Source organism: Aquarana catesbeiana, linkage group LG12, assembly GCF_042186555.1.
Source record: "Aquarana catesbeiana isolate 2022-GZ linkage group LG12, ASM4218655v1, whole genome shotgun sequence".
Taxonomy (NCBI): Eukaryota; Metazoa; Chordata; class Amphibia; order Anura; family Ranidae; genus Aquarana; species Aquarana catesbeiana.
This window is the reverse complement of record NC_133335.1, coordinates 211,031,446-211,059,188: the sequence shown is the minus strand read 5'-3', so window position 1 is coordinate 211,059,188 and position 27,743 is coordinate 211,031,446. Positions and strand designations below refer to the sequence as shown.

Below are 27,743 nucleotides of genomic sequence, written 5' to 3'. Positions count from 1 at the left end.
TGCTTGTAGAATTTTGAGGGAAAAAATTAATTGAATCCATTTTGGAATAAGGCTGTAACATAAGAAAATGTGGAAAAATGTAAGTGCTGTGAATACTTTCCAGATGCACTGTACTTCTACCATTTACGATTCAAGAAGCAGCTGCCAGCCAACATCATATTGACATGCTGTGCTCATCTTTGTGTAGGTGAGTCCAATATCTACCTTTCCTACATTTTTTACCTGTATCTTCATATATACTACACCAGGGCCGATCCTGGATGGGGTTGCCGGGGTGCAGTGCACCCGGCGCCACAGAGGTGGGGGCGCTGAAGCACCAGAGTGCTCTCCTCCCTCCCCCTCCTCCTCTTCCTTGTCCATAGGCGGCTCTCTCTGCTGGCCGCCGCCGCTGCTGTGTTTCCTGCTGAGTGCCAAAGCCCATCCCCCCTCCCTCCTCCTGTCAGAGGAGGAGAGCGAAATGAGATCGGAGCGGCTGTCTCGTACACTTAGACAGTGGTGATCTCGATCCCCCTTTTTAGGCTGCAAGAACATGGAAGAGGCAGCTTGCTTCTAATGACATCAGAAAAAAATATGGTGGTATGGGACCCAGTGTACAGCTGCAGATCACAGCAGAACCAAGCTGGCTTTGCTGGGTGTACAAGTTATTGAAGCATAAGCCAGCAAAATAGGTAAGAGGAGGTGTACCTGGGGGACAGTTAGCAGGTACAAAGCTCCCTGGGATGAGCAGATACCAAAATCCAGTGAGGTAGTGACAGACAGTGCGGTGTTTATTTGTGATATATACAAGTCTATATACAGGTGCTGTACAGTTTTCCAGAAAACAAATAGGAACAAAAATAGCCAAACAAAAACCTAGCCATGTCTCGGCACCAACTATACAATAATTACAGGTCCTAACTACCAGGCTGAGAAAGCCTACAGCTTGTCAGCTTCCACATACACAGCTTAACCACCTCCCACTGCACATATACGGCCGGGTGGGCGCTTCCTCCTTCTGAGTGAACGTTCAGGAACCTCCCTCAAAAGGAGGGGGATCGCCTGCGCAGCGGTACGATCCCGATATGCTCGTGTCACCCGGACACGGCGCATCTCCGATCAGCAGGAGGGCCATCATGTGATGTAAATAGAGAGCTGGTTGCTAGGCGATCGGCTCTCCTCACACGGAAGATGTCAGTGAGGAGAGGAGAGCAGATCGCTGCAGCCAGCCGATGATCAGTGAGTATGAGCTGTTTTTTTACAGCTTTTTACACACTGATCACCGGCCCAGTGTCCCCACACAATGTAAACACACAATGTCCCCAAAATAGTGTCCCCAAAACACTGTCCCCACACACACACATGTCCCCACACAGTAAAAACACCTGTCCCCCACATATGTAACAGTAAAATCATATGTCTCAATGATCATCTGCACACATATGTCCGTGATCATCCGTGCACATCTGTACATAATCATCTGCGCACATCTGTACATGATCATCTGCGCACATCTGTACATGATCATCTGCGCACATCTGTACATGATCACACAAACCAATTATTATACACTTAACGGGATTTTTTTTACCAAAGACGAGTAGCAGAATACATTTTGGCTTAAATTTATGACAAAATAAAATTTTATTGGATTTCTTTTAAAACAGAAAGTAGAAAATATATATTTTTTTTCAAATTCACGCTCTTTTTTTCACTTAAATCGCAAAAAACTAAAAAGGGATTTGTGAATAAATACACCAAAAGAAAGCGCCATTTGTGTGAACAAAATTTTAAAAAATTTCATTTGGGTACAGTGTTGCACGACTGCGCAATTCTTATTGAAAGTGCAAGAGCGCTGAAAGCTGAAAATTGGCCTAGGAAGGAAGGGGGTAAAAGTGCCCGGTATTGAAGTGCTTAATAGCTTTTACCAACCTTTTGCTCTCCTAGCACAGAAGTTGTCTGAGGTTCCCAGGCCAAGAGCACTGGCTGTCTATCTCAGGTGAGTTTAAATTGGCCTGGGGGAGAGGACCCTAAATGTGTAATGCCGCGTACACACGATTGGAATTTCGGCCCGCAAAAGACCGATGAGAGTTTTTCCATCGGAAAATGCGACCGTGTGTATGCTCCATTGGTTTTTTGCTGGCCGAATTCCAGCCAGCAAAAGAGTGAGAGCATTTTTCGGTCGGGAAAAGTTCCTACCTGAAAATGCGATCGTCTGTGGCAATTCCGACGCGCAAAATTCCTACGCATGCTTGGAAACAATTCGACGCATGCTCGGAAGCATTGAACTTCATTTTCTTGGCTCGTCGGAGTGTTGTACGTCACCGCATTCTTGAAGGTCGTCATTTCAGCAAACTTTTGCGTGACCGTGTGTATGCAAGGCAAGCTTGAGCGGAATCCCGTCGGAAAAGCCATCATATCTTTTTCTGACAAGAAAACTGATCGTGTGTACGCGGCATAAGATTTATAAACCTCGAACAGGACTTTTCCTGGCTCTCTCTGGGATGCTCTACTACAAGGGTTAAAAGCAAAAATTTGCCACGGGGAGGTTAGGTGGGTTGGTAAAGTTCTTCTTTAACCAGAGGAGTCTTTGCATACAGTTAATTCACACGGAAACACAGTATGTTCAGAACACAGGTTGTCAATACTTATTCACATCTATAAATATGAGTGGGAGACGACTGATGACTTGTCTTGTATTTACAGATGCCAGTCTCAGCAGTGTCACTTATGTCTATGTAGCCTTTTCTAGGTGTGTGTGATGTAACTCTAAGGCAGTGAAGCAGAAGCCCTGCTGGAAAGTAAACCGAGATTCTGAAAACATCCCAGAATATACAGTGCAGCAGAAAATGACAGCGGGAGGGCCTCAACTTGGAACTCATGCCTGTGCAGATAACATAATTACTTAACAGCAGCAAACATTTATAGTTTCTTTCTGATGCTTATCCCATTAAATAATATAACTTTTACATTTTTCACATTACAAAGGGTCACTTTACCATATGTTCAAAACAGCATGAGTAAAAGCCATACCCAAGTTTATTTTTTTTGCTTATGCCTAAACATGTAAAAAAAAAAAAAAAAAAAACTTGGCTTTTTTTCATACTCTGAAAATTGGATTTTTTTATTCATACTTATCTGTAAAATCAATTTCTTTGAGTACATCACGGGACACAGAGCAGCCATATACATTACTACCTGGGTTGTGCGCCACCTATAGGTGAATGGACACTGGTAGAATAACCAAAAACAGGAAGTGACCCCCTATATAACCCCTCACATACAGGAAGTACTCCAGTTTTGTAGCAAGCAATGAACTCCCAAAATGAGACGGGAGGGACCTCTGTGTCCCGTGATGTACTCAAAGTATTTGGATTTTACAGGTAAGTATGAAGAAAAAATCCAATTTTCTTTCTCGTACATCACGAGACACAGAGCAGCCATATACATTACTACCTGGGGCGTCCCAGAGCAATAGCCTTGAGGGGAGGGAGACACACTGTATGAAAACACTATAAGATTTATACAGCAGCCCGCAAGACACTACGGCCAAAAGCCGAGTCTTCTGCTGCCTTAACATCCACCTGATAAAATCTTGTGAACGTATGCAGCGAGGATCCAAATAGCGGCTGTGCAAATCTGCGCCACTGACGCCTGATGGTGAAAAGCCAAGGAGGTTCAAACACCCCTGGAAGAATGGGCTCTAACCCCAAAAGGGAGGAGCTTTACCTTTCAGGCCATAGGCCTGAGTTATTAACTGGCGAATCCAAAGTGAAATGGACGCCTTAGTAGCCACTTGAGCCTTCTTGGGGCCCTCCGGGCAAAACAAGAAAAGCATCAGAACTTCTGATGTTTACAGACCTTTCCAGGTAGACTGACTACCCGCACCACATCCAAAAGGTGCAACTGCTTCTCTTCTGGTGAGCCAGGCTGAGAGAAAAAGGAAGGTAGAACAATGTCCTGATTTAAATGAAATTCTGAAACTACTTTAGGCAAAAAGGACAGAACAGGACGTAGCACCACTTTATCATGGTGCAAAATCAGATATGGCTCACAACAGGTAAGGGAGACCCCTCTATCTGAAGTAATTGCAAAAAGAAAAGCCAACTTCAGTGTCAAAAGAACTAATGGAACTTTGTTGATTGGTTCAAAAGGCTGCTCCTGTAGCACCGACAAAACCAAATTCAAATCCCAAGGGCAAAGAGGTGATTTAACGGGAGGCAATAAGTGAGTCACTACCTGAAGAAAAGTTCGGACCAGGGAATGTGAAGCCAAAGGCTTCTGGAAGTACACTGATAAGGTTGAAAACTGCCCTTTAATTGTTGTCAAGGCTAATCTTTTATCTAAGCCTGACTGAAGAAAAGAGAATTCTCTCTACCAAATATCTGCGAGGATGCCAACTTCTGGCCTCACACCACACAATGTAAGCCTTCCAAACACTGTGATAAACCTTCCTGGTGACCGCCTTTCTGGCATTCACCAATGTAGTTACCACTGGTCCTGAGATACCACGATCTCCTAGCACCCTGGCTTCAATAGCCATGCCGTCAAATTCAGCGAGCATAAATTCAGGTGGAATATAGGCCCCTGTGACAGTAGATCGAGCCAAAGCGGAAGCGTCCAAGGCTTGCCTACTGCTAATTTCACTACCTCCAGATACCAGGCACTCCTGGTCCAGGCCGGAGTTACCAGAATGACTGTCATCTCCTCTCGGATCCTGCGCAAAAGATGAGGCAGAAGAGGAATCAGGGGGAATGCATAAATCAAAGAGAATTGAGTCCAGGGAACTACCAGAGCACCTATCCCAATCGCAAGTGGATCTCTTGCTCTGGATACAAACTGCTGAATCTTGCAGTTGAACATGGATGCCATCAGGTCTACATCCGGTGCACCCCACTGCTGGCAAATCTGCATAAACACCTGTGGGTGCAGAGACCATCTTGCCATCTTTTCAATCTGTGAAAAGCTGCCTCTAAAAATGTTCCTCAACATAAATTTGCAAAGACTTTAAAGTGGTTGTAAAGGCAGAAGGTGTTTTACTTTACTGCATTCTATGCAGTAAAGTAAAAAAAACTTCTGCATGCAGCGCCCCCTAAACACATATCTAAGCCCGATTGTGATCCAGCGATGTACACAAGAGTAGAGCCTCTCTTGCTCCTCATTTGTGAGCATGCATGAGTGCCCCCATAACAAGTCACTTGCTATAGGGACACCCAGCAGGGGGAAAGAACCAGGAGCACTGCCGGGGGAAGCGAGAAGAGTAGGATCGGGGCTGGTCTGTGCAAAACCATTGCGCAGAGCAGGTACGTCTAACGTGTGTTTTTTCAAAAAACCCCTGAAGCTTTACAATCACTTTGAATACAACATTTTTCACAGTACATAATACCATCAAAAGATTTAGATGAAATCTCTACGTGCAAGTGACAAGCCAGAAAGACAATACTGGATGCCCGTGATCTTCAAGCCCTCAGATGGCACTGCATTAAAAACAGGCACGATTCTGTGGTGGACATCACTGTATGAACTAAGGAATACTTCCAGTACTGTTGCAGCTTACAACACCCAACATCTAGGCTGTGGAGCAGGGTTTCTTAACCAGGGTTCCAAAGAACCCTAGGGTTCCTCCAGTCGTTGCTAGGTTCCTTGAGCAATAAGTAATTTCTGCCTCACAGATATCTTCTCGCTGACACCATTGATCTTTTTAGCTGTAAGGGGGCAATTCTTCCCAATGACCACAAGTGTAAGGAGTATTCTTCCCACTGACCATCACACTAACGTATCATGAGTTGTAGATATAGTCATTTTTAGCAGGGATTCCCTGAGACCGAAAAGTTATTTCAAAGGTTCCACTGTGTTGAAAAGGTTGAGAAAGGCTGCTGTAGAAATTGAGCAAGCAACAGCATACCCCAATCAAAAAATTCTAGGAGTATGGCCCCATTCAAGTTACTATGCAGGAGTAGCCAGCCCCAGAGAGCATTTTGGGGCTCCTCTGGAAGGATGGCCACATCCACTGCAGAACGAGGCATGGTAAGTCCGTCTTGGGAAAAGATCAGCTGCAGGGAGACCACAGGCAAAACTGGCGACTAGTCGATTTTTTTTGTTTTTTGTTTTTTACACACAGCCGTCTCTAAGTTTAGCTAACCTTATTACACATTTTTGTGTTTTTCATTTAAACTTTTTGCTAATTTAATTACTAACTACAACCTTGAATTAAACAAGTTGGATCAGAAAAAGCCACAATAGGCTTGCTTTCCATTAAATCCGCCATATAAGGGGAAAAAGAAAATGGAGATAGAACATAAAGCCTTCGAGAGTCTTGCTCTGCAATAACACAGATGGTAATAGTTGACTTAAATTGCAGACATGTACATTTTCTAAATGGCCACTGTAATTTCACTTTGACAAAAGAGGAAAATAATTATTTTCTTTTATATATCCAGTTGTAAGAGAACAACAACTGAAGAGTAAAGCTTTGATTCATCTAAGTTTTTGCAGCAATTTCTTATTGACAGAAAAAGAAAAAAGGAAAAAAAAGTGGACAAGTGCACTTTAATGTGCTTAAAGGAAATTTTCCACCTAAATACAACAATGTTTTTTTTTTTAAAAGCTAATTAATTTGTTAAGCAAGTAATGGTTTATTTTATCTTTATGTACTTTAGAAAATCATCACTCTTGAATATTATGGGTGGGCAGGCTTTCCACGACGCCTGACGTCAGTGCTTTGTGCATTATGGAGTTATGGTGAGAGGGAAACCGGCATCAAAGGCTTAAGCTGAAAAGCTGTCTAGCTGTGCTGACCCCTAACACAGACATTATAATAACAGTCACACACAGTGGTAAATTGTTTAAAAGCACTGTTTGCATTATAAAAATGTATTGCATTGACATTAGAAGCTCATTGATTAACCTTGTTATATAACGATATGTGGACAATGGTGCTATTAAAGGTAGTAGGCAAGGTGTTGCAAAGTCCAAGGAGTGCCTGGTCTTTGTTAGGAATCCCCACAAGGACATCTAGCATTTGTCATTTAACATTAAACATCTCCAGTTTAGACCTGGTTCACACTACTGCCATGCAACTTTGATGTGATTTACAGGGTGATTATGTGGTGCGGCTTTACATACTCTATGGGGCCAAGTCGCACTGCAATTTGCACCGAAGTAGTGCAGGAACCTTTGCCAAAATCGCACAGTTTTGAGCTGCATTGATTTGAATGGGCACCATTGAAAACAATGAGATTGCCCTTGTCATACGATTTTGTGCAACTCAAGTCACCTCGGAAGTTTGAAAAAGGCCTAAAAAGGCAAAAGTGTGAAATAGGCCTAAATTGGAACGATGAGAAAAATTAAAATGTTACATATAAAGTAGGATACATTTTGTAAACATCAATAAATCAGTTTTTATATATCCCCCCCCCCGATTAGTTAATCCTATAATAGGCGAAAGTTGTCCAGCAAAGGTGGCAGGTAGAGAAGTGGGGGGGTAACCATTTAACACTAGTGTTCGGTGGCAGATGGCACTTTCTTTCATATGATTTGGGAGTGCCCACCTATTTAGGACCTTTTGGTCAGAGGTTACAGCCTTCAGCATCAGCCTAATACTTGTAATCAATCAGGATGCCTCTTGGGTTATATAGATGACGATAGCCTTCCTTGTAACGTGAAAGTTTTTTTGCGCTTAGTGAATTTTTACACCAAGAAAACTAAAATAATACGATGGAAAATGCAAACCTCCCGCACTCTCACTTCTTGGATAGCCTTAGTTACTGTAATTAAGCAATCCCACTCTATAAGCCGACCTATGAAGACAAAGTCTGGTTCTCCTGGGTAGAATCTGTGCAAACAGTGTCTTCTTAAGTTGCATGTCCAGATCAAGACAATTTTGCTTTACCTTGAATACTTGCATTGTATATCCTATTTTTGGATACTATTGTGATTATGCCCTCCTTATCCTTTGACTATTATACAGAGAGGGTTGAACTAAAACAAAGTGGCAAGATAACATTGCTGCAAGCCGCATCTGTAATAATTGCATTGTATAAATCCACTATGGTAGAGGTGTTGCTGGCCAGAGATGTGGCCTCCATGCCAACGGCAGCATCTTAAAAAAGGCCCTGTGGTTTCTACAGTCCACCCATGAAGATCCTTGGGGAGCGGTCAGTTTCTCTGGGCTCGTGGATAGCCCGGGAGAGGCTGGGAAGTTGTATCTGTAAAGGTTGTAAGGATTGTGGATGGAGAAGCAGGGCCGGATTAACATAGGGGCTGATGGAGCTGCAGCTCCAGGCCCCTGCCTTAAAATCGGCCCTCACAGCTAGTAATATAAGCCCGACTTTCTCCTGCCCATAAACGTCTATGGGACAGGAGAAGCTGTGTGTAAATGGAGGGGTGTCTGGCTGCATCTGTGTTGGCTCACTGTGTTTAGTACAGCGTCACAGTGCACAGTTCCCCCCCTACACAAATGGCTCTGCCTTCCCCCTCCCCTCTCTCCTCTCTCTCTGTGTGCAGTGAAGGTGCCGTGTGGGCTGGGAAATTATGAACAGAGCAACTGCAGCCGGCAGATAGAAGGTGAACTGAACAGATATCTGAGTGATGAGCTTCCCATCCAAGTGTGAGCTCAGTGAGTGGACTCTTATCTCCCTTCTCTCCCCCTCTTTTACCTTTATCTTCAGCAATGGCTCTTATAACTGCAGTCAATATGTAGATTTGGCTCCTTGTGCTTTTAGGTATGTTCACACTCATTTGCTGTGTTTTGGCCATTGCTGGTGTATCCGCAGTTTTCCTGCGTTTTACCCACAGTCCTATTGATTTCTATTAGGTTGCATGTTTGTTCTGAAAGCGCACCAAAATCAATAGGACTGCAAGCTAAAACTGCAGATACACAAGCAGTGCGCCCAAACTGCATCAAACCAGTGTGAGCCCAAAGGCTGTACACACAACCCTCTATAGAACTTGGTCTGATCAATACTGCTGGCATTCATTTTACACACAGCCATACCATCCTAGATCAGGAGGGGTGGGGGCTTCAGGGATTTGTTTGACTATGCAGGCCCTGTCCCTTCTACCCATCCTGGAAGAGTCCTGGAGGGAGTGGCAGGCTGCTGGTGGCAAGTGACACGCTGTATCTGGTGACAGGCTGTCAGTGGCAAGTGGCACACTGTATCTGGTGGCAGGCTGCTAGTGGCAAGTGGCACACTGTATCTGGTGACAGGCTGCAGGTGACAAGTGGCACACTGTATCTGGTGGCAGGCTGCTGGTGGCAAGTGGCACACTGTATCTGGTGGCAGGCTGCTGGTGGCAAGTGACACGCTGTATCTGGTGACAGGCTGTCAGTGGCAAGTGGCACACTGTATCTGGTGGCAGGCTGCTAGTGGCAAGTGGCACACTGTATCTGGTGACAGGCGGCAAGTGGCACACTGTATCTGGTGACAGGCTGCAGGTGACATGTGGCACACTGTATCTGGTGGCAGGCTGTCAGTGGCAAGTGGCACACTGTATCTGGTGGCAGGCTGCTAGTGGCAAGTGGCACACTGTATCTGGTGACAGGCGGCAAGTGGCACACTGTATCTGGTGACAGGCTGCAGGTGACATGTGGCACACTGTATCTGGTGGCAGGCTGCTAGTGGCAAGTGGCACACTGTATCTGGTGATAGGCTGCAGGTGACAAGTGGCACACTGTATCTGGTGGCAGGCTGCTAGTGGCAAGTGGCACACTGTATCTGGTGGCAGGCTGCTGGTGGCAAGTAGCACACTGTATCTGGTGGCAGGCTGCTGGTGGCAAGTGGCACACTGTATCTGGTGGCAGGCTGCTGGTGGCAAGTGACACGCTGTATCTGGTGACAGGCTGTCAGTGGCAAGTGGCACACTGTATCTGGTGGCAGGCTGCTAGTGGCAAGTGGCACACTGTATCTGGTGACAGGCTGCTAGTGGCAAGTGGCACACTGTATCTGGTGACAGGCTGCAGGTGACATGTGGCACACTGTATCTGGTGGCAGGCTGCTAGTGGCAAGTGGCACACTGTATCTGGTGGCAGGCTGCTGGTGGCAAGTGGCACACTGTATCTGGTGGTAGGCTGTGGTTGGCAAGTGGCACACTGTATCTGGTGGCAGGCTGCTGGTGGCAAGTAGCACACTGTATCTGGTGGCAGGCTGCTGGTGGCAAGTGGCACACTGTATCTGGTGGCAGGCTGCTGGTGGCAAGTGACACGCTGTATCTGGTGACAGGCTGCTAGTGGCAAGTGGCACACTGTATCTGGTGGCAGGCTGCTAGTGGCAAGTGGCACACTGTATCTGGTGACAGGCTGCTAGTGGCAAGTGGCACACTGTATCTGGTGACAGGCTGCAGGTGACATGTGGCACACTGTATCTGGTGGCAGGCTGCTAGTGGCAAGTGGCACACTGTATCTGGTGGCAGGCTGCCGGTGGCAAGTGGCACACTGTATCTGGTGGTAGGCTGTGGTTGGCAAGTGGCACACTGTATCTGGTGGCAGGCTGCTGGTGGCAAGTGGCACACTGTATCTGGTGGCAGGCTGCCGGTGGCAAGTGGCACACTGTATCTGGTGGTAGGCTGTGGTTGGCAAGTGGCACACTGTATCTGGTGGCAGGCTGCTGGTGGCAAGTGGCACACTGTATCTGGTGGCAAGTGGCACACTATCTGGTGGAAGGCTGCTGGTGGTAAGTGACACACTATATCTGGTGGTAGGCTGTGGTTGGCAAGTGGCACACTGTATCTGGTGGCAGGCTGCTGGTGGCAAGTGGCACACTGTATCTGGTGGCAGGCTGCCGGTGGCAAGTGGCACACTGTATCTAGTGGCAGGCTGCCGGTGGCAAGTGGCACACTATCTGGTGGAAGGCTGCTGGTGGTAAGTGACACACTGTATCTGGTGGTAGGCTGTGGTTGGCAAGTGGCACACTGTATCTGATGGAAGGCTGCTGGTGGCAAGTGGCACACTGTATCTGGTGGCAGGGAGCTGGTGGCAAGTGGCACACTGTATCTGGTGGCAAGTGGCACAATGTATCTGGTGGCAGGCTGCTGGTGGCAAGTGGCACACTGTATCTGGTGGCAAGTGGCACAATGTATCTGGTGACAGGCTGCTGGTGGCAAGTGACACACTGTATCTGGTGGTAGGCTGTGGTTGGCAAGTGGCACACTGTATCTGGTGGCAGGCTGCTGGTGGCAAGTGGCACACTGTATCTGGTGGCAGGCTGCCGGTGGCAAGTGGCACACTGTATCTGGTGGTAGGCTGTGGTTGGCAAGTGGCACACTGTATCTGGTGGCAGGCTGCTGGTGGCAAGTGGCACACTGTATCTGGTGGCAAGCTGCTGGTGGCAAGTGGCACACTGTATCTGGTGGCAAGCTGCTGGTGGCAAGTGGCACACTATCTGGTGGAAGGCTGCTGGTGGTAAGTGACACACTGTATCTGGTGGTAGGCTGTGGTTGGCAAGTGGCACACTGTATCTGGTGGCAGGCTGCTGGTGGCAAGTGGCACACTGTATCTGGTGGCAGGCTGCCGGTGGCAAGTGGCACACTGTATCTGGTGGCAGGCTGCCGGTGGCAAGTGGCACACTGTATCTGGTGGTAGGCTGTGGTTGGCAAGTGGCACAATGTATCTGGTGGTAGGCTGCTGGTGGCAAGTGGCACACTGTATCTGGTGGCAGGGAGCTGGTGGCAAGTGGCACACTGTATCTGGTGGCAAGTGGCACAATGTATCTGGTGGCAGGCTGCTGGTGGCAAGTGGCACACTGTATCTGGTGGCAAGTGGCACAATGTATCTGGTGACAGGCTGCTGGTGGCAAGTGACACACTGTATCTGGTGGTAGGCTGTGGTTGGCAAGTGGCACACTGTATCTGGTGGCAGGCTGCTGGTGGCAAGTGGCACACTGTATCTGGTGGCAGGCTGCCGGTGGCAAGTGGCACACTGTATCTGGTGGTAGGCTGTGGTTGGCAAGTGGCACACTGTATCTGGTGGCAGGCTGCTGGTGGCAAGTGGCACACTGTATCTGGTGGCAAGCTGCTGGTGGCAAGTGGCACACTATCTGGTGGAAGGCTGCTGGTGGTAAGTGACACACTGTATCTGGTGGTAGGCTGTGGTTGGCAAGTGGCACACTGTATCTGGTGGCAGGCTGCTGGTGGCAAGTGGCACACTGTATCTGGTGGCAGGCTGCCGGTGGCAAGTGGCACACTGTATCTGGTGGCAGGCTGCCGGTGGCAAGTGGCACACTGTATCTGGTGGTAGGCTGTGGTTGGCAAGTGGCACAATGTATCTGGTGGTAGGCTGCTGGTGGCAAGTGGCACACTGTTTCTGATGGAAGGCTGCTGGTGGCAAGTGGCACACTATCTGGTGGAAGGCTGCTGGTGGTAAGTGACACACTGTATCTGGTGGTAGGCTGTGGTTGGCAAGTGGCACACTGTATCTGATGGAAGGCTGCTGGTGGCAAGTGGCACACTGTATCTGGTGGCAGGGAGCTGGTGGCAAGTGGCACACTGTATCTGGTGGCAAGTGGCACAATGTATCTGGTGGCAGGCTGCTGGTGGCAAGTGGCACACTGTATCTGGTGGCAAGTGGCACAATGTATCTGGTGACAGGCTGCTGGTGGCAAGTGACACACTGTATCTGGTGGCAGGCTGCTGGTGGCAAGTGGCACACTGTATCTGGTGGCAAGTGGCACACTGTATCTGGTGGCAAGTGGCACAATGTATCTGGTGGCAAGTGGCACACTGTATCTAGTGGCAGGCTGCTGGTGGCAAGTGGCACACTGTATCTGGTGACAGGCTGTTGGTAGCAAGTGGCACACTGTATCTGGTGAAAGGCTGCTGTTGGCAAGTGGCACACTGTATCTGGTGGCAGGCTGCTGGTGGCAATTGGCACATTGTACCTTTTGGCAGGCTGTGGGTAGCAAGTGGCACACTGTATCTGGTTGCAAGTGGCACACTGTATCTGGTGGCAGGCTGCTGGTGGCAAGTGACATGCTGCATCTAGCGGCAGGCAACTGTGGAAAGTGATACGCTACATTTGGTGGCAGGCTATGGGTGGCAAGTGACAAGCTGCATCTGGTGGCAAGTGACAAGCTCAGGTCCCACTGATTCTGCACGATGGTGATGTAGTAACTGAAATAATGGAATTTGATCATCCTGACACCATATCAAGCATGGTGTCAGGATGATTGATTTTAAGTACTAACACCAGCCATTTGCCTGACAAATCACCTCCACCACCGATTTCCCTGCCAACCCCGAGACTACATCCCCCACCCTCATCTTTTTTTCAGAAGAGGGGGTTGTCTCTGAATGACAGTTTGGAAATGTGGTCTCCCTATGTTGCTGCTGGTGAGAGACCGCATAGCAGGTGGTATTGGTGGTGTTGCTGCTGCTCAGAGGCTGCACAGCTGGTATTACTGGTGAGAGTATATTTAATTCGTTTTAGCGAAAAATTGTTTGCATTTTCATTTTGTTTCCATAAAAAGGCCCACCGAAATCCTCAGCACCAGGCCCATGATGCTCTTAATCTGGCCCTGTGGAGAAGGCATTGTAGGAGCCTTGCTGCAAGACAATTTTGCTTTACCTTGAATACTTGCATTGTATATCGTATTTTTGTAATTTATGATTCATGGATACTATTGTGATTATGCCCTCCTTATCCTTTGACCATTATGCAGACTGTGTACTGTATTCTCTATTATGTCTTTAAGCTACACTATATTGTGAAAAGTATTGGGACGCCTGCCTTTACACGCACATGAACTTTAATGGCATCCCAGTCTTCGTCCATAGGGTTCAATATTGAGTTGGCCCACCCTTTGCAGCTTCAACAGCTTCAACTCTTCTGGGAAGGCTGTCTACAAGGTTTAGGAGTGTGTCTATGGGAATGTCTGACCATTCTTCCAGAAGAGTATTTGTGAGGTCAGGCACTGATGTTGACGCCAAGGCCTGGCTGTCTCCGCTCTAATTTATCCCAAAGGTGTCCTATCAGGTTGAGGTCGGGACTCTGTGCGGGTCAGTCAAGTTCCTCCACCCATACTCACTCATCCAGGTCTTTATGGACTGACATTCTGCAAAAGGTACAGGGATTGGACTGCTGAGGACTGAGGTAAAGTCATTTTCTCTGATGGATCCCCTTTCTGATTGTTTGGGGCATCCGGGAAAAAACGGAGAAGAAAAGGTGAGCACCACCATTAGTCCTGTGTCATGCCAACAGTAAAGCATCCTGAGACCATTCATGTGTGGGGTTGCTTCTCAGCCAAGGGAGTGGGCTCACTCACAATTCTGCCTAAGAACAAAGCCATGCATAAAGAATGGTACAAAAACATCCTCTGAGAGCAACTTCTCCCAAACAAAGAACAGTTTGGTGACAAACCCAGCATGATGGAGCATCTTACCATAAGGCAAAAGTGATAACCAAGTGGCTCGGGGGAACAAAATATGGACATTTTGGATCCATGGCAAGGAAACTGCCCAGACCTTGTAGTCAATCCTTAAGAGGCTGGTGAATAACCCCCCCCCCCCCAAAAAAAAAATTATGACAAACTCCAAGAATCGATTGTACAACATTGGGCTGCCATCAGTCAGGATGTGGCCCAGAAGTTGACTGACAGCATGCCAGGGAGATTTAAAGAGGTCTTAAAAAAGAAGGGTCAACAACACTGCAAAATTACATAAACTTAATGTAATTATCAATAAAAAGCCTTTGACACTATTGAAATGCTTGTAATTATTCTTCAGTATACCATAGTAACGTCTGACAAAAAGATCTAAAAACACTGAAGCGGCAGACTTGGTGAAAATTAATATTTGTGTCACTCTCAAAACTTTTACAACTTTAAAAGTAAGAGCCTATACTGTTTAAAACTACAGGAATACACTGTCTCACCCTGCTCTGCAAATGCTCAGCTTCTCTTTATTTTTTGGCACTGTGCCAATAACATAGAGGCCAATTTGCTGATAGCCTAAAGATTTACTGCTGTTCAGGGGCTCTGGGCTTCAGCAAAATTACGGCCTCCAGTAAGAAGAAACAGGAACAATTCTGGAAGCACTTTACAGCATGCAATAGTTTTGGTAGCATAATAATTAATGTGGAATATATGTTCTTTGCTAAAGAACTTTATTTTTACCAAGTTGTTATGGGTCTGCTTTAAACAGATTTCATTCACATACATATTTAGAAAGCTGTTAAAAAAATCTATTCCTTTCATTAAAATCTCCTTTTACATGGAAAAGCTGCACTATGATTCGCTGTCACAATCTTCACCTGTGGTGTTTTATTCTGACCTTTACCGTTCATCTCCTGCAGGAAGTATATGAAGGCGCCTCTTGAAAAAGAGCCATTGGCTCCCGCGGTTTCTGCTATTCATTTTGAAACTGTGACATGCCAACCGCAGGGAGCAAACAAAGTCTATTTTCTCATTATGAAAGCCAATAACCTCCTCAGCTCTGGAAAAATCATATACAATTATCCATCTGACACCTTTAACCAATGCTTCTAGCTTTTATCAGGATGTAAAAAAAAAAAAAAAAATCAGCAACATTGTTGCCATTTTGCTTTAATTTGCTGATGAGCTAAACCGTTGTTTCATTCACACTAGAACAATCAGGATCAGGTGGTTAGGGTGGAGAATTATTCTGAAGGTATAAATCATATTTGAAAGGAAACTATTGTAGAGTAAAATTAAAAAGAAATTTGAAACCCTCAAAATTACCCTTGGAGCATGTAATACAAAAAAAGTTTTGGCTTTATTCTTTTGGATAGAGTAGGGGATGCTCAAGAACCTGTTATGTTTTTTTGTTGCCTGTGTACCATTGTGGTGATTTCCCATTACATCATTTCCCAATACTTTTGACAATATAGTGTAGGAGGAAATCGAACGGTGGACACACATGCTTTAATCTTTTTTTTCTGATGGGTATACGATTAGATCAAAAAATCCGAATAGCTATAACGTCTGTTCCAATTAATTTAGACTTGATTTAAATCAGATGCGTTGAGATGCTTTGGTCATGAATACGATCATATGGTAAAGAATCAGAATATATTACATGGTGGAAATAGACATGCCATTAATCACTTGCAATCATATCTTCGCTATTGCTTGAAATCCACTTCCCCGTGGCATGTCAATCAAATGGGTTGTCAACTATAGACAACCTTACTAAAGATCATTTCTGTTGGAGGAAATTGATCAGAAAAGAAACTGATCATTTATTTAGCATGCATGACCACCATAAGACAGGACTTTGCCTTGCTCTTGAGTGTTGTTATCGAAACAGCTGCCCATTAACAGATTTACCCTCACTTCCTGTACCAGTGGCAACGCTAAAATTCTGAATTTTCCATGCTTTTTTTTTTTTTTAACCACTTCAATACCTGGCACTTAGGCACCTTCCTGCCCAGGCCAATTTTCAGCTTCCAGCGCTGTAGAAATTTGAATGACAATTGCGCGGTCATACAACACTGTACCCAAACAATTTAATTTATCATTTTGTTCCCACAAATAGAGCTTTCTTTTGGTGGTATTTGATTACCTCTGTGGTTTTTATTTTTTGCGCAAATAAAAAAAATACAGAAAATTTGGAAAAAAAAAAACAAGTTTTTTGTAAATAAGTACGTTTTATTCTTCAATGACGGGCACTGATATGGCTGCACTGACGGGCACTGATATGGCTGCACTGACGGGCACTGATAAGGCGGCACTGATGGGCACCAATGAGGTGGCACTGATGATGGGCACTGATAGGTGGCACTGGTATGCGGCACTGATGGGCACTTATAGGTGGCACTGATGGGCACTCATAGGCGGCACTGATGGGCACTCATAGGCGGCACTGATGGGCACTCATAGGCGGCACTGATGGGCACTCATAGGCGGCACTGATGGGCACTCATAAGTGGCACTGATGGGTACTTATGGGTGGCACTGATAGGTGGCATGGATGGGCACTGATAGGTGGCCACTGATGGGCATTGATAGGTGGCACAGATGGACAATGATGGGTGGCACTGTTGACACTGATTCGTTGCACTGATGACATTAATTGGGTGGCATTGCTGGGCATCCCTGATTTAAAATAGTGCCAGTCAGTTCCCATTTGTGGGCACTGATTGGCACAGAATGGGCACACTGGGCACATGTGGATGGCCATGGGGTACATACCTGGCCATCCACATGTTGCCCGCTTCCCTGGTGGTCCTGGCGGCTTCCCTGGTGATCTAGTGCAGGCACCCGAGGGGGGGCTGCGCTGATAAACAATCCTCTACTCTGTCTGTCAGATGCGAGAGAGGAAAAGCCGATCAACGGCTCTTCCTATTGACATCGTGATCAGCCGTGATTGGACACGGCTGATCACGTGGTAAAGAGCCTACGCCGGATCGCCGCAAAAGGCACGCCCCCACGGGCGCGCGGCGGCTGTTATCCTGCAGGATGTCATATGACGCCCAGTCAGGATAACTGAACCACCGCCCAGCCATCAATCTGCTATAGGCCGGATGGGAAGTGGTTAAACAGACATTGGCACAAATAAAGTGTATACATTTCCCCAGGAAAGACACAGACCACAAAATGAAAACAGGGGTTTTGTGGCAACCCATCGAAAACTTAAAGCAGAGCTCCATCCAAAAGGGAAAGCTCTGCTTGTCTGCCTCCACCCCCCCTCCACTGCCACATTTGGCACCTTTCTGGGCGGAGCGGGTACCTGGTTTTGAAGATCGGCCCCCCTCCTTCCTCCACAGCCAGCCCATTCACAGAGGCCAGCAGAAGGAGCTGAAGCTCTGAGCGCGTAACCTGTTATTATCAACTCCTTCCTGTGATCAGCTCTCCCGGATGTGTTCCCGTGACGTCACTTCCGTGTGCTCCACGCTGGTCCCAGCTCTCCCCCTGTGGCCACAGGACGCACTGAGGACCTGCTATCGCAACACCACGCACCAGGAACCATTTTCGGATCCGAGGAGACTCCAGGATAATACATACAGATGAGCCCATATTTTATCTACCTCTTGTGTTTCTTGTATACTGTGCCATTAAAAATCAGCTTTAATACTGCACTTAGGTGGCACTTCCTTTGTTCTCTCTCCCTTATAGCCCATTCACAGAGCACAGCGAGCTTCGCTCTTACGCAGTAGGGAACCATCTGTGAAGCCATGAGGCTTCACTGCCGGTTTCCCTTAGTGGAGATGGCGGCAGCAGCACCCGATAGCCAAAAAATAAGCTTGGGTGAGGACACTGCTGGATTCTTGGACAGGTAACTGTCCTAATATTAAAAGTCAGCAGCTACAGTAATTTTTTCTGAAGGAGCCTTGAGCTCCTCTTTAAAAAAAAAAAAGACCAAGGGCAAAGCAAATCAGCTTTGTCTCCTGGGAGGAAAAAAAGAAAACTGGTAGTTTAGCATATAGGTAGCATGAGACTCTCCCATTTGACAACACTAGCACTTGGCAACTATATATATATATATATATATATATATATATATATATATATATATATATATATATATATATATATATATATATATATATATATATATATATATAAAATTAATTAATGTTTGGGGGTTCCGAGTACTTTTGTAGCAAAAAAATGATTTTTACACATAGGAGAGAAATGCCAGAATTGGCTTGGATGGCAAGTGGTTAATTTTTTAAATGCAGGGTTTAATAACATTAAAAAAAACAATGTTCATAGGATCCCCTTTGCCTCTAAGTCAGGGACACATACAAGTTTCCAAAAAAAATGAATACCTGGGTGTGGTCAATCATATTTAACCAGTCTAGATCAGAAAAGAAAGCTTGATGTGCTGAGGGGGCACCTGTGTGGTCATGCTCCCAAGGTGTGTTGTGTGTGTCCATAGATACACCATAGGTGTGCGCAGCCTGTTGCATTAGGGTGTGCACCCCAAAGCTCAAACACACATGAACACCACCTGCTGCCACATGGAGGACGCTCTGATGGTGGGAGACAGTTGATTGGGAGCATATTATGCTACACTCTACATACGAGTGTAGTGTGTTCCTATAATTGAACCTAGCCTTTCATATAATTGGGGCATTCACACTGGCTACTGGTGCCACTCCTGGATAATGCTAATGCACATGGGGTGATTAGGGTATGATTAGGGTGTGCCCAGGCACACCCAGCACACCCTGTGCGCACACCTATGAGATACACACAGTGTGGCTTAGCCATGCTTCCACTCGGTCAGTTACAGCTACTAGTATATGGGAAAGCAAGAGAAATAACATGAGACACTTTGATGGTCAAGTTCCAGCCCTGTAGCTGTCCATTACTTGGTAGTGAGTCACTAATCTGGGGCAAGCATGCAGCAAGTGAATCAGAACTAGAACTGCTAATCTACAAAGGGATTGTGGCCCATTGACTGTTAAGATGGGAAAGCAAGGAAAAGCATGGTTTGCTTTCAAAACAGGTCAATAATGGGAGTTCCAACATTTTTTACCAATATCCAAAAATTAAACAGCTACTAACTATAAAGCAATATTCGGATTTTACACTGGACAGGCTTTACTTTTAAAAAGTCTAAATAACAATAACTTACCTCTACAAACTGCAGCAGTTTTTCTGTGGATACTTCAAAGGTTTTGCGTGTCATCTCTGATTTGCGCAGCTGACAGTCAAGGACGGTGATCCTGCGCTTTAAATCCTGAACATTGTCCTGAACAGAGAACAAAAAGAAAATTGTGCTTACACAGTCTGCACATATGTAAGAAAGGACAGCACCATGTATGACCCATCCAAACACTTTACTGAACTTTAACGTCTCATAGTTGCTGTTTTGTTGTGCTCTGTGAGGGTTAGGCAGGGCCTGATATTATGAAGTGATGTACAGACCTCAGCACTGCTTTATATAATCTGGCATTAAAGTGTTACTTACTATACATAATTAGAGTTAGGCCGAAACACCTCCCGGTTCAGTTCGCGCCAGAACTTTCGAACATCGCAAAAGTTCAGACCTGAACCCCACTGAAGTCTACTGATATTGAAAAATCAAAAGTCCCCATTTTGAAGACCTATATGCAAGTTATTGGCCATAAAAAGGGTATGGGGGCCCTGGTCCTGCCCTGGGGTACATGTATCATTGCAAAAACATTTTTTTTTTTAAAAAAAAGATCGTTTTTACAGGAGCTGTGATTTTAATGATGCTTAAAGTGAAACAATAAAAATGAAAAATATAGTGCCTGGGGGGTCCCCCTTAGTCTGCCTGTAAAGTGGCGCATCTGTACCTTGTATAGAACCTGATGCAGCAAATCTTCCATGCCCCCTAGCCAGTTAAACACAATGGGGGATGGGATATTACAACTTGATTGATGGAGGCTTCACCTCTCTGTTATTCTAAGACACAGGCTGGGGGGGCAAGAAACAGCCTGTGACTGGCAGAAATCCACTCACACCATTTTATTGCCATTAAATAATAAAGATTTGATTTCAAATATATATTTGTATGACAATGTATAACAGTTTGATATTAATTATTTTTACTCTGTATACCAAAGGCTGTATTTTTTTAATTTATTTTGAACATGTGACCAGCGGCAGAGGACTAGAAGCTCCTCCTGCTTATGTTTCCCTGCAGATAGGCTGGGAAAGATCTGGGTTATGCGACAGCTGTATATCGATTAGAAAGGAAGGTACTTTTGTTTATTTTTTTAAATAATTACAGTGCCATCATCCACATACAGAAATAGAAGGAACAATGTAAAATAGACAGTGTGTGTTTAGTATCACTTTAAGAATTTCTAAGAGCGTGGCATAGTTTTAACCATATAGCTTGTTGAAGCTATTAATTCATAAATAGGTGCTATCTTTCTTTATCATTCTTCTCATTTCATATATGTCATTTCTTCCTTGAAGATTTGCTAAACACTCAGCAAAATGGCAAACAGTTCATAATATATATAATTATTATCACTTCACATGTGCTCTGTAAAACTAAAGACACACTTTGAGGAATAGTATAACACACCTGCCTCATAATGCTCCGTTACCATCTAAAATATATTTATGTACCCATAAACCTTAAAAGGGAATGCCCTCTAGCAAAATAGGTACAAGTGTAATTAGAGAGCCTTGTAAAGGGAATTCTCGTTTTATTTACATCCACTGGGGCAAAGGAAAAGTGTCTGTTTTGCAAACAACAAAAATGTAAAACCAAATTACAGCTCAAGAGCAAAATTTACGTGAAGCACTAACTCTCGGTGGAGCTGCTGGTTTAAAGCGGGCTTGTTACCTTCACTCTCGATACCTCTGTTTCACCGGCACCGGGTCTAGGGTTCCGTTGAGTTTACCTCTGGACGATATAAGCACCAAACACTTGAGTAGGTTTTCCAATGCTTTAATGAACAAATAAAGGAAGTAGCAGGAAAGAGGCAGAAGGAAAGCTGCAGGGAAGCTCAAATACCTTTCCTTAGTATTCTTCAGAACATTCTTAGTAATTGAACACTTGTAGTTGAATGCGTTCCCCTTGTGGTATTCAATCTTTGCCCGCCTGGATAGACCTCTCTCACTTGTCTAGCAGCCAGTACGTAGCACGAACAAAAGTCTCTGCCACAGACTTGTTTGGAATAAAACCGGTACGATCCTCTGCCACAGGATGTAATGGTTTGCGATGAATGTCAGACACAGTACTTGAGCCTTTAAGCCAACCCGGCAGTACTATGCAGTAAGGATACGTCTTCCAACCGAGTCACCGGGCCCCTCTCCAGACCAGCACTCTGCATGATCCTTCCATGACGGGTCCTCCCCTGGGATATTCTCGGTTGTCCAGCTTCTTCACTCAGGATAGACAGCTCAGGACCATTCCTCTGCTGCTGTGGTAGGTCCCAGACATGCTTCTGGGCCCACCCACACGCCGCAGCAATGTGGGCCTCCGGAGCAGAGGACCACGAGGTGGTACTCTTAACACATACCTGTTGGCCAGGAGGGCCAACAGGTGGCTGAAAACGAACCCCAGAACATGGCATCTGTCCCATAAATACCCTCTCCCAGAATGCAACTCGGAGGACCACCTCCACCAAGTTATCTCCGGGACAGAGGAGCACTCATACGCTTCAACACGTTGCTTTTCCAACACTGGCCCATGGCGACAACGACACCCACCGGCACAGTGTGGAACTACACGCAACGTCAGCCAAGCTGGAACAGAGGCAAATATAACTTCCTATAATAAGTGACCCACTAGATTTACCTATCAGTGGTAGATAAAAATCTACCAGCACTACATACGAATGAATTGCCTAGTATGCAAAACAAAGAAAAAAGCTCTGGCTGTAATACCCCATCCCTAGCTAACAATTGAGGACCCAATTTTGGGGACCCATGGTATGTTGATGACATCTCTCCCTCCGATTGTTCACAGTTCCAGATGGTGGTCACTTCAGCACCCACTTTTACAGGAATGTGTGCATTGGGAATAGTGCATTGGAATTGTTGCTATCTCTGGCTCTATCCCCAGCAGACACACAACTTTGTGATCCAGCTACAGTCCCCTTTTCAGTATAAGCGATAGTGATTTGACCCAAAAGTGGACCTGGGGTGGGAAAAAGGGCTTGAAGAACCCACCCCCCTGGAGGGATGTCATCAAGATGCCCAGTGCTCACAGGACCAAACTGAGAGCAGGGCCAGCCCACCGCCAGAGGAATAGACCTGTGATGTCACCTGACCAGACCAGACTCCAGAAGGAAGGAGGGCAGGAAACTGAAGGAAGTTGGAGCAACCTGGAGTTACGCTTCAAAATATACACTCACCGGCCACTTTGTTAGGTACACCTTGCTAGTACCGAGTTGGACTCCCTATTACCTTCAGAACTACCTTAATTCTTTGTGGCATAGATTCAACAAGGTGTTTTAAACATTCCTCAGAGTTTTTAATCTATATTGACATGATAGCATCATGCAGTTGCTGCAGAATTGTCAGCTACACATCCATGATGCGAACCTCTTTCACCACATCCAAAAGGTGCTCTATTGGATTGACATCTAGTGACTGTAGAGGCCATTGGAGTACAGTGACCATGTTCAAAAAACCAGTGGTGAAATGATTTGAGCTTTGTGACATGGTGCATTATCCTGCTGGAAGGAACCATCAGAAGATGGGTACACTGTAGTCATAAAGGGATGGACATGGTCAGCAACAATACTCAGGTAGGCCGTGGCATTTAAACAATGCTCAATTGGTACTAATGTGCCCAAAGTGTGCCAAGAAAATATCCCCCACACCATTATACCACCACCACCAGCCTGAACCGTTGATACAAGGCAGGGTGGATCCATGCTTTCATATTCTTAACCTACCATCTGAATGTAGTAGCTGAAATCCAGACTCATCAGACCAGGCAACATTTTTCAAATCTTATATTGTCCAATTTTGGTGAGCCTGTGCAAATTGTAGCCTCAGTTTCCTGTTTTAGCTGACAGGACCCAGTGTGGTCTTCTGCCCATCTGCTTCAAGGTTCGATGTGTTGTGTGTTCAGAGATGGTATTCTGCATACCTTGGTTGTAACAAGTGTTTGAGTTACTGTTGCCTTTCTATCATCTCAAACCATTCTTCTCTGACATCAACAAGGCATTTTCCTCCACACCACTGACGCTCACTTTTTCGGAGCATTCCCTGTAAACCCTAGAGATGATTGTGCATGGAAATCGAAGGAGATCAGCAGTTTTTGAAATTTTGAATTAAGTGGTCGGTGAGTGTATTTAAGGACAAAATATCTTTTTAGCTTTAGATGGAGTAGGGAAGAGTTGGAACCCTGGTCAGGTTTTATTGCCATCTGTGTGCCCATTGGGGAAGATTCATTCTCTGCTCATCCTGGTGACTGTTATTACTCATGCAGAAAATTATGGAAGATCCAAAATTTTACAAATATCAGCATGGGTCCTTTACAAGATCCGGACTGCCCACCACATAGATACCTGTGGTAGGGCGGCCCGGCTGCGAAAAATCACGTACAGGCAAGTGATTTCATGCACGCGGTTCTGGGCGCATGCGCCCGCCGCCGGAACGCCGCTCCCGCTGTGATTCGACACAGCGGGAGCCAATCTGCGGGTCCGGCGGCCGCGATCCGCTAATCGTTCACAGGAGAGACAGTTCAGCCGTCTGTCTGTGTAAGGGAAAGAGATCCTGTGATTCAGCTAATCATCACCATCTCCATACGTCTGTCAGACCATACATTTCCGCACAAGCTACCACCCCAGAATATAAGGAACCAACAGCTGTCAGCCTGTCCATACCCGAATCAGGAACCAGATTAAAGTCACCCAAGATGAAGATGTTATCAGAAGAAAACTCTGCGATCTTGGCCATGATCTGATTTAACAGCAGTAGAGACACTGGTGGCGGCAAATATAAACCCACTACAGTCCACGTCAAAAAGTGAACCTGTGCATAAATGATGACATATCTTCCATCCGGCTCCAGGGTCAAGTCCAGGTGTCTGAAAGGGAGCGTTCTGACCACCAAAATACTGACACCCCTTGTAAAATTAGAGTAGGTGGAATGGTAATGATGTCCCACCCATAGCTTTTTGCGAGCAAGAGTTCTGCTTCCCACCAGGTGGGTCTTATGAAGCACACATATGTGTGGGTTATATGATTTAAGAAATTGGAACACCAGAGATCTCTTGGGGAGTTCAGCCCTCTGGTGTTCCATGACAAAATGTTAAGGGAAGACATGGGTACTGAAAGAAACGTGGGTGTTAGGATCATGAGGTTTAGTCACCCACTGACAGAGCTGCTGGACCCAGAAGGGAAATATCGAATATGGTTACAGGTAGGCATAAGGTCATGCAACATAAAATAAACATGAGACATATAAACAAACATCCCCCTGAAACTGAGAAGGGTCTCCATCCCAAAACCAAATCAGCATGCCGGCTGCAAAAGGGGGTTCTGTGGAAGAAGCGAGCCTCACCCCTCCTGACAGTATCTGGGGGGTTCAATCAAGCGAACCAGTTCTCAGCTCTGTAGGCATCCGCTGGGGTAGTGGGAAAGTGCTCAAAAAGGGACATGGCATAGTCATAGAAAAGGAGGAGCTTTTTAATTACCCATTAGCAAGCAGTAAATGTGATCCAGCATATAAAATGCAGTATTAAAGTGTCCTCTGCATCACCATATAATAAGAAAGGAGAAGTTGCTGTTCAAACCTCCTGACATTGTCAGGGGCACTTACTTAGGTTTCAGTAAATTAGTTGCACAACCGGTGCAAAATAGGCCAACAATCACTCAACAGCCTGTTCCACATGCCTGACCTAGTCTTACCACAGTGTTCCCTGGAATTGCAGTTAGGTGGCCAAAATTGAAGAACGTTGGGGAAAGGAAAAAGGGTGAACACAAGGGTCTCCTGACTGAGTCAGGGGCATAAAATTAAGGCATAAGGGCTTTTCTCAAAAGGCACAACAGATGCAAGTGAGGCGACCAGCCGGTCTGTGGGGCCCCTCTATGAGGTAAGGCTAATGTGGCTCAGTGCCTTAGGCCCAAGTATTAGTCTAAAACAAATGTAGCAGGGAGGTCAAAGTCAAAAACTGATGGGTCTCCGGATCAGCGGATAGGTGGCAGGGAATCAAGCCAGGCAGAAGCCTCTCTCTGTGAATTGAAAAAGTGGGTAATCTCTCTGTCTTGGATCCGCAGGCGTGCTGGGAATAACACATGGTAACGGCTGTTACGGGCCCTCATCGCCGCCTTCACCAGGTCAAACAATTTCCGTTTCCACGAATAATCCGGGAGTATCAGTAGCTTGTTGTTATGGAAGCGTAGGTCTCCAAGGACCCTAGATGCATGGAGAATTTCATCCCTGTCGCGGAAGATGAGGATTCAGAGGATAAAGGTCCTCAGGGGGGTGCCTGGAGGTACAGGCTTAGGCGTGCCCATTCCACCGCATAGTGGGGAGACAGGCAAGCATCAGGTAGGAGAGAACGCAGCATGTCCTCCACAAAGCACGTCACATTCACCCCTTCAGCCTCCTCAGTCAGGCCCAGGATGTGGTGGTTATTCCGCCCGTTCCTGTTCTCCACGTCCTCGGCCCTGTACTTAAGGGCCTTTACCTTGGTCTGGAGAGTGCGGAGAGCAGCAGTGTGTTCTGCGACGGTATCCTCCCTGTGACTGATCCTCTGCTCAGTCTCCATCACTCTGAAGTGGAGCTTGTCCATATCCTGCCTCAGAAGGCCAATGTCCATCTGTACTGCCTCAATTTTTGCTGTAAGCGTGACCTGGCAAGTCACTATGACCGCCATCACATCTGCCAGCCAGGAATCGGGGCCTGTCTGTGAGGCCATGTGTGAGCTGCGCGTAGAATGGGTCTCCACGTGGGCGTGGTAGAGCGGGGGCGAGTCTTCTATAAATCGGTGGAAAATTAAGCTTTTTCCCCTTACCGAAAACTGCGCCTGACGATCTGCGCCTCATCCAGGTGGCTTAGCAGTGTAGACCGAGGATTACACCCACAGGACCTGTATAATAGCCAGATACCCAGTGGAGCTTGAGCAGAAAGCAGCCGCTCACATCTGCATCTTGGACATGCCCCCAATATTTTTTACATTTTTAACATATATTTACACGTTTCACATTGAAAAAAGCACAAAATTTTAAATGAATGTATTTCATTTGTAAAAAACGTTTTAATGCTTTGCACCATTGCTGACAGCTGAAGTATAAATAAAACAGTTGTGGTAAGTATCGGTAATTGGTATTGGCGAGTACTAAAAAAAGTTAAAAAAAAAAAAAAGTATCGATACTCGTAAAAAAAAAAAAATGGTATCTGTGTATCCCTAGTAATTTTCCTTCACAGCTAACATGGCAAAGTGAACAAAATCCATTACAATGTATATTTTATTCAGAGCTGATGGTGAGATCCATTTTGCTTATGCTTGGTACACACTGTAAGTTCTTTTTTTTTTCCTTCAGGTCAGCAGGCGTGAAAAAAAAAAATCTGAGGAGCTCACTGTAATAACTATGTGATGTTAGTGCAGTGATCTCCCCGCTAAGTTATTGTGTTTTGAAAACACATAGTGATTGGCTGCAGATGCTGATTGGATGCCGATCGGCTGGTTTTCCAGCATGTCCATTCGACAGAAGCCAGAAGTTAGGCCGGCTTCTGTCGGAAAGGATGCTGTACACACTGGCTGATTGTCAGCTGGTTTCTCTTGAGCTGTGTGTACCAGCCATTACGCAGGGTCTAAAACTGTATCCATTAGTAATGTACTAAGCCAACCCAAAGCTTACAATCTCCCTGTTCCCAGTAAATACTGAATGTTGAGCAGCCCAAAGTATCTATGACTCCATCCAGTGTAATTGGAGAAAAAAAGGGTAGTGTACTTTCTGTTCTGCTCCATCACAGCATAATGTTTGCTATTAAGATGACAGATGCACTTTACTGTACAATCCAGTCATCTGTGCAAACTCCTGTTTCCCTCTGCGGCAAACAAAATAATACTGGCTTTTCTAATAGAAAGGGTCTCTACGCCCACACTGTCCTCAGCACTGCACATCACTGCAAGCACTGAATAATACAAGACAAATGCTGACCTACTTTACTGAAAGGGAGAGAGCTGGGGCCACATGACTGCTCGGGGGAAGCCATGGTAACGGATGGTGGCTGTTCGCCTTACTTTACTTTGGCCGGAGTAATCAGCGAGCTGGGCTTTCAACGCCGTTATTTCAGCTTCCAGGAGGCAGATAACTTCTTCATAGTCCATCTCAACGCCTCGTGCTTGTCTCTGCGTCACTTCAGCCAGGTGGATTCTGCTACGCAAGGCTCTGGTTTCCTCAATGGCGGCTTTAGCTTCCT

General features: G+C 45.9%; 1 protein-coding gene across 4 annotated transcripts in view; it reads right to left on the bottom strand.

Annotated features, from left to right (window-relative positions):
* Positions 1–27,743, bottom strand: part of STXBP4 (syntaxin binding protein 4) — a 259,435-nt gene that overhangs the window by 97,394 nt on the left and 134,298 nt on the right. For all 4 annotated transcript variants that reach the window (XM_073606628.1, XM_073606627.1, XM_073606626.1 and 1 more), the window contains exons 12-13: positions 27,565–27,741; positions 19,510–19,626 (exon numbers count right to left, since the gene is read on the bottom strand). In XM_073606628.1, coding sequence (XP_073462729.1) covers positions 19,510–19,626; positions 27,565–27,741 — 294 coding nt within the window. The remainder of the gene's footprint in view (positions 1–19,509; positions 19,627–27,564; positions 27,742–27,743) is intronic.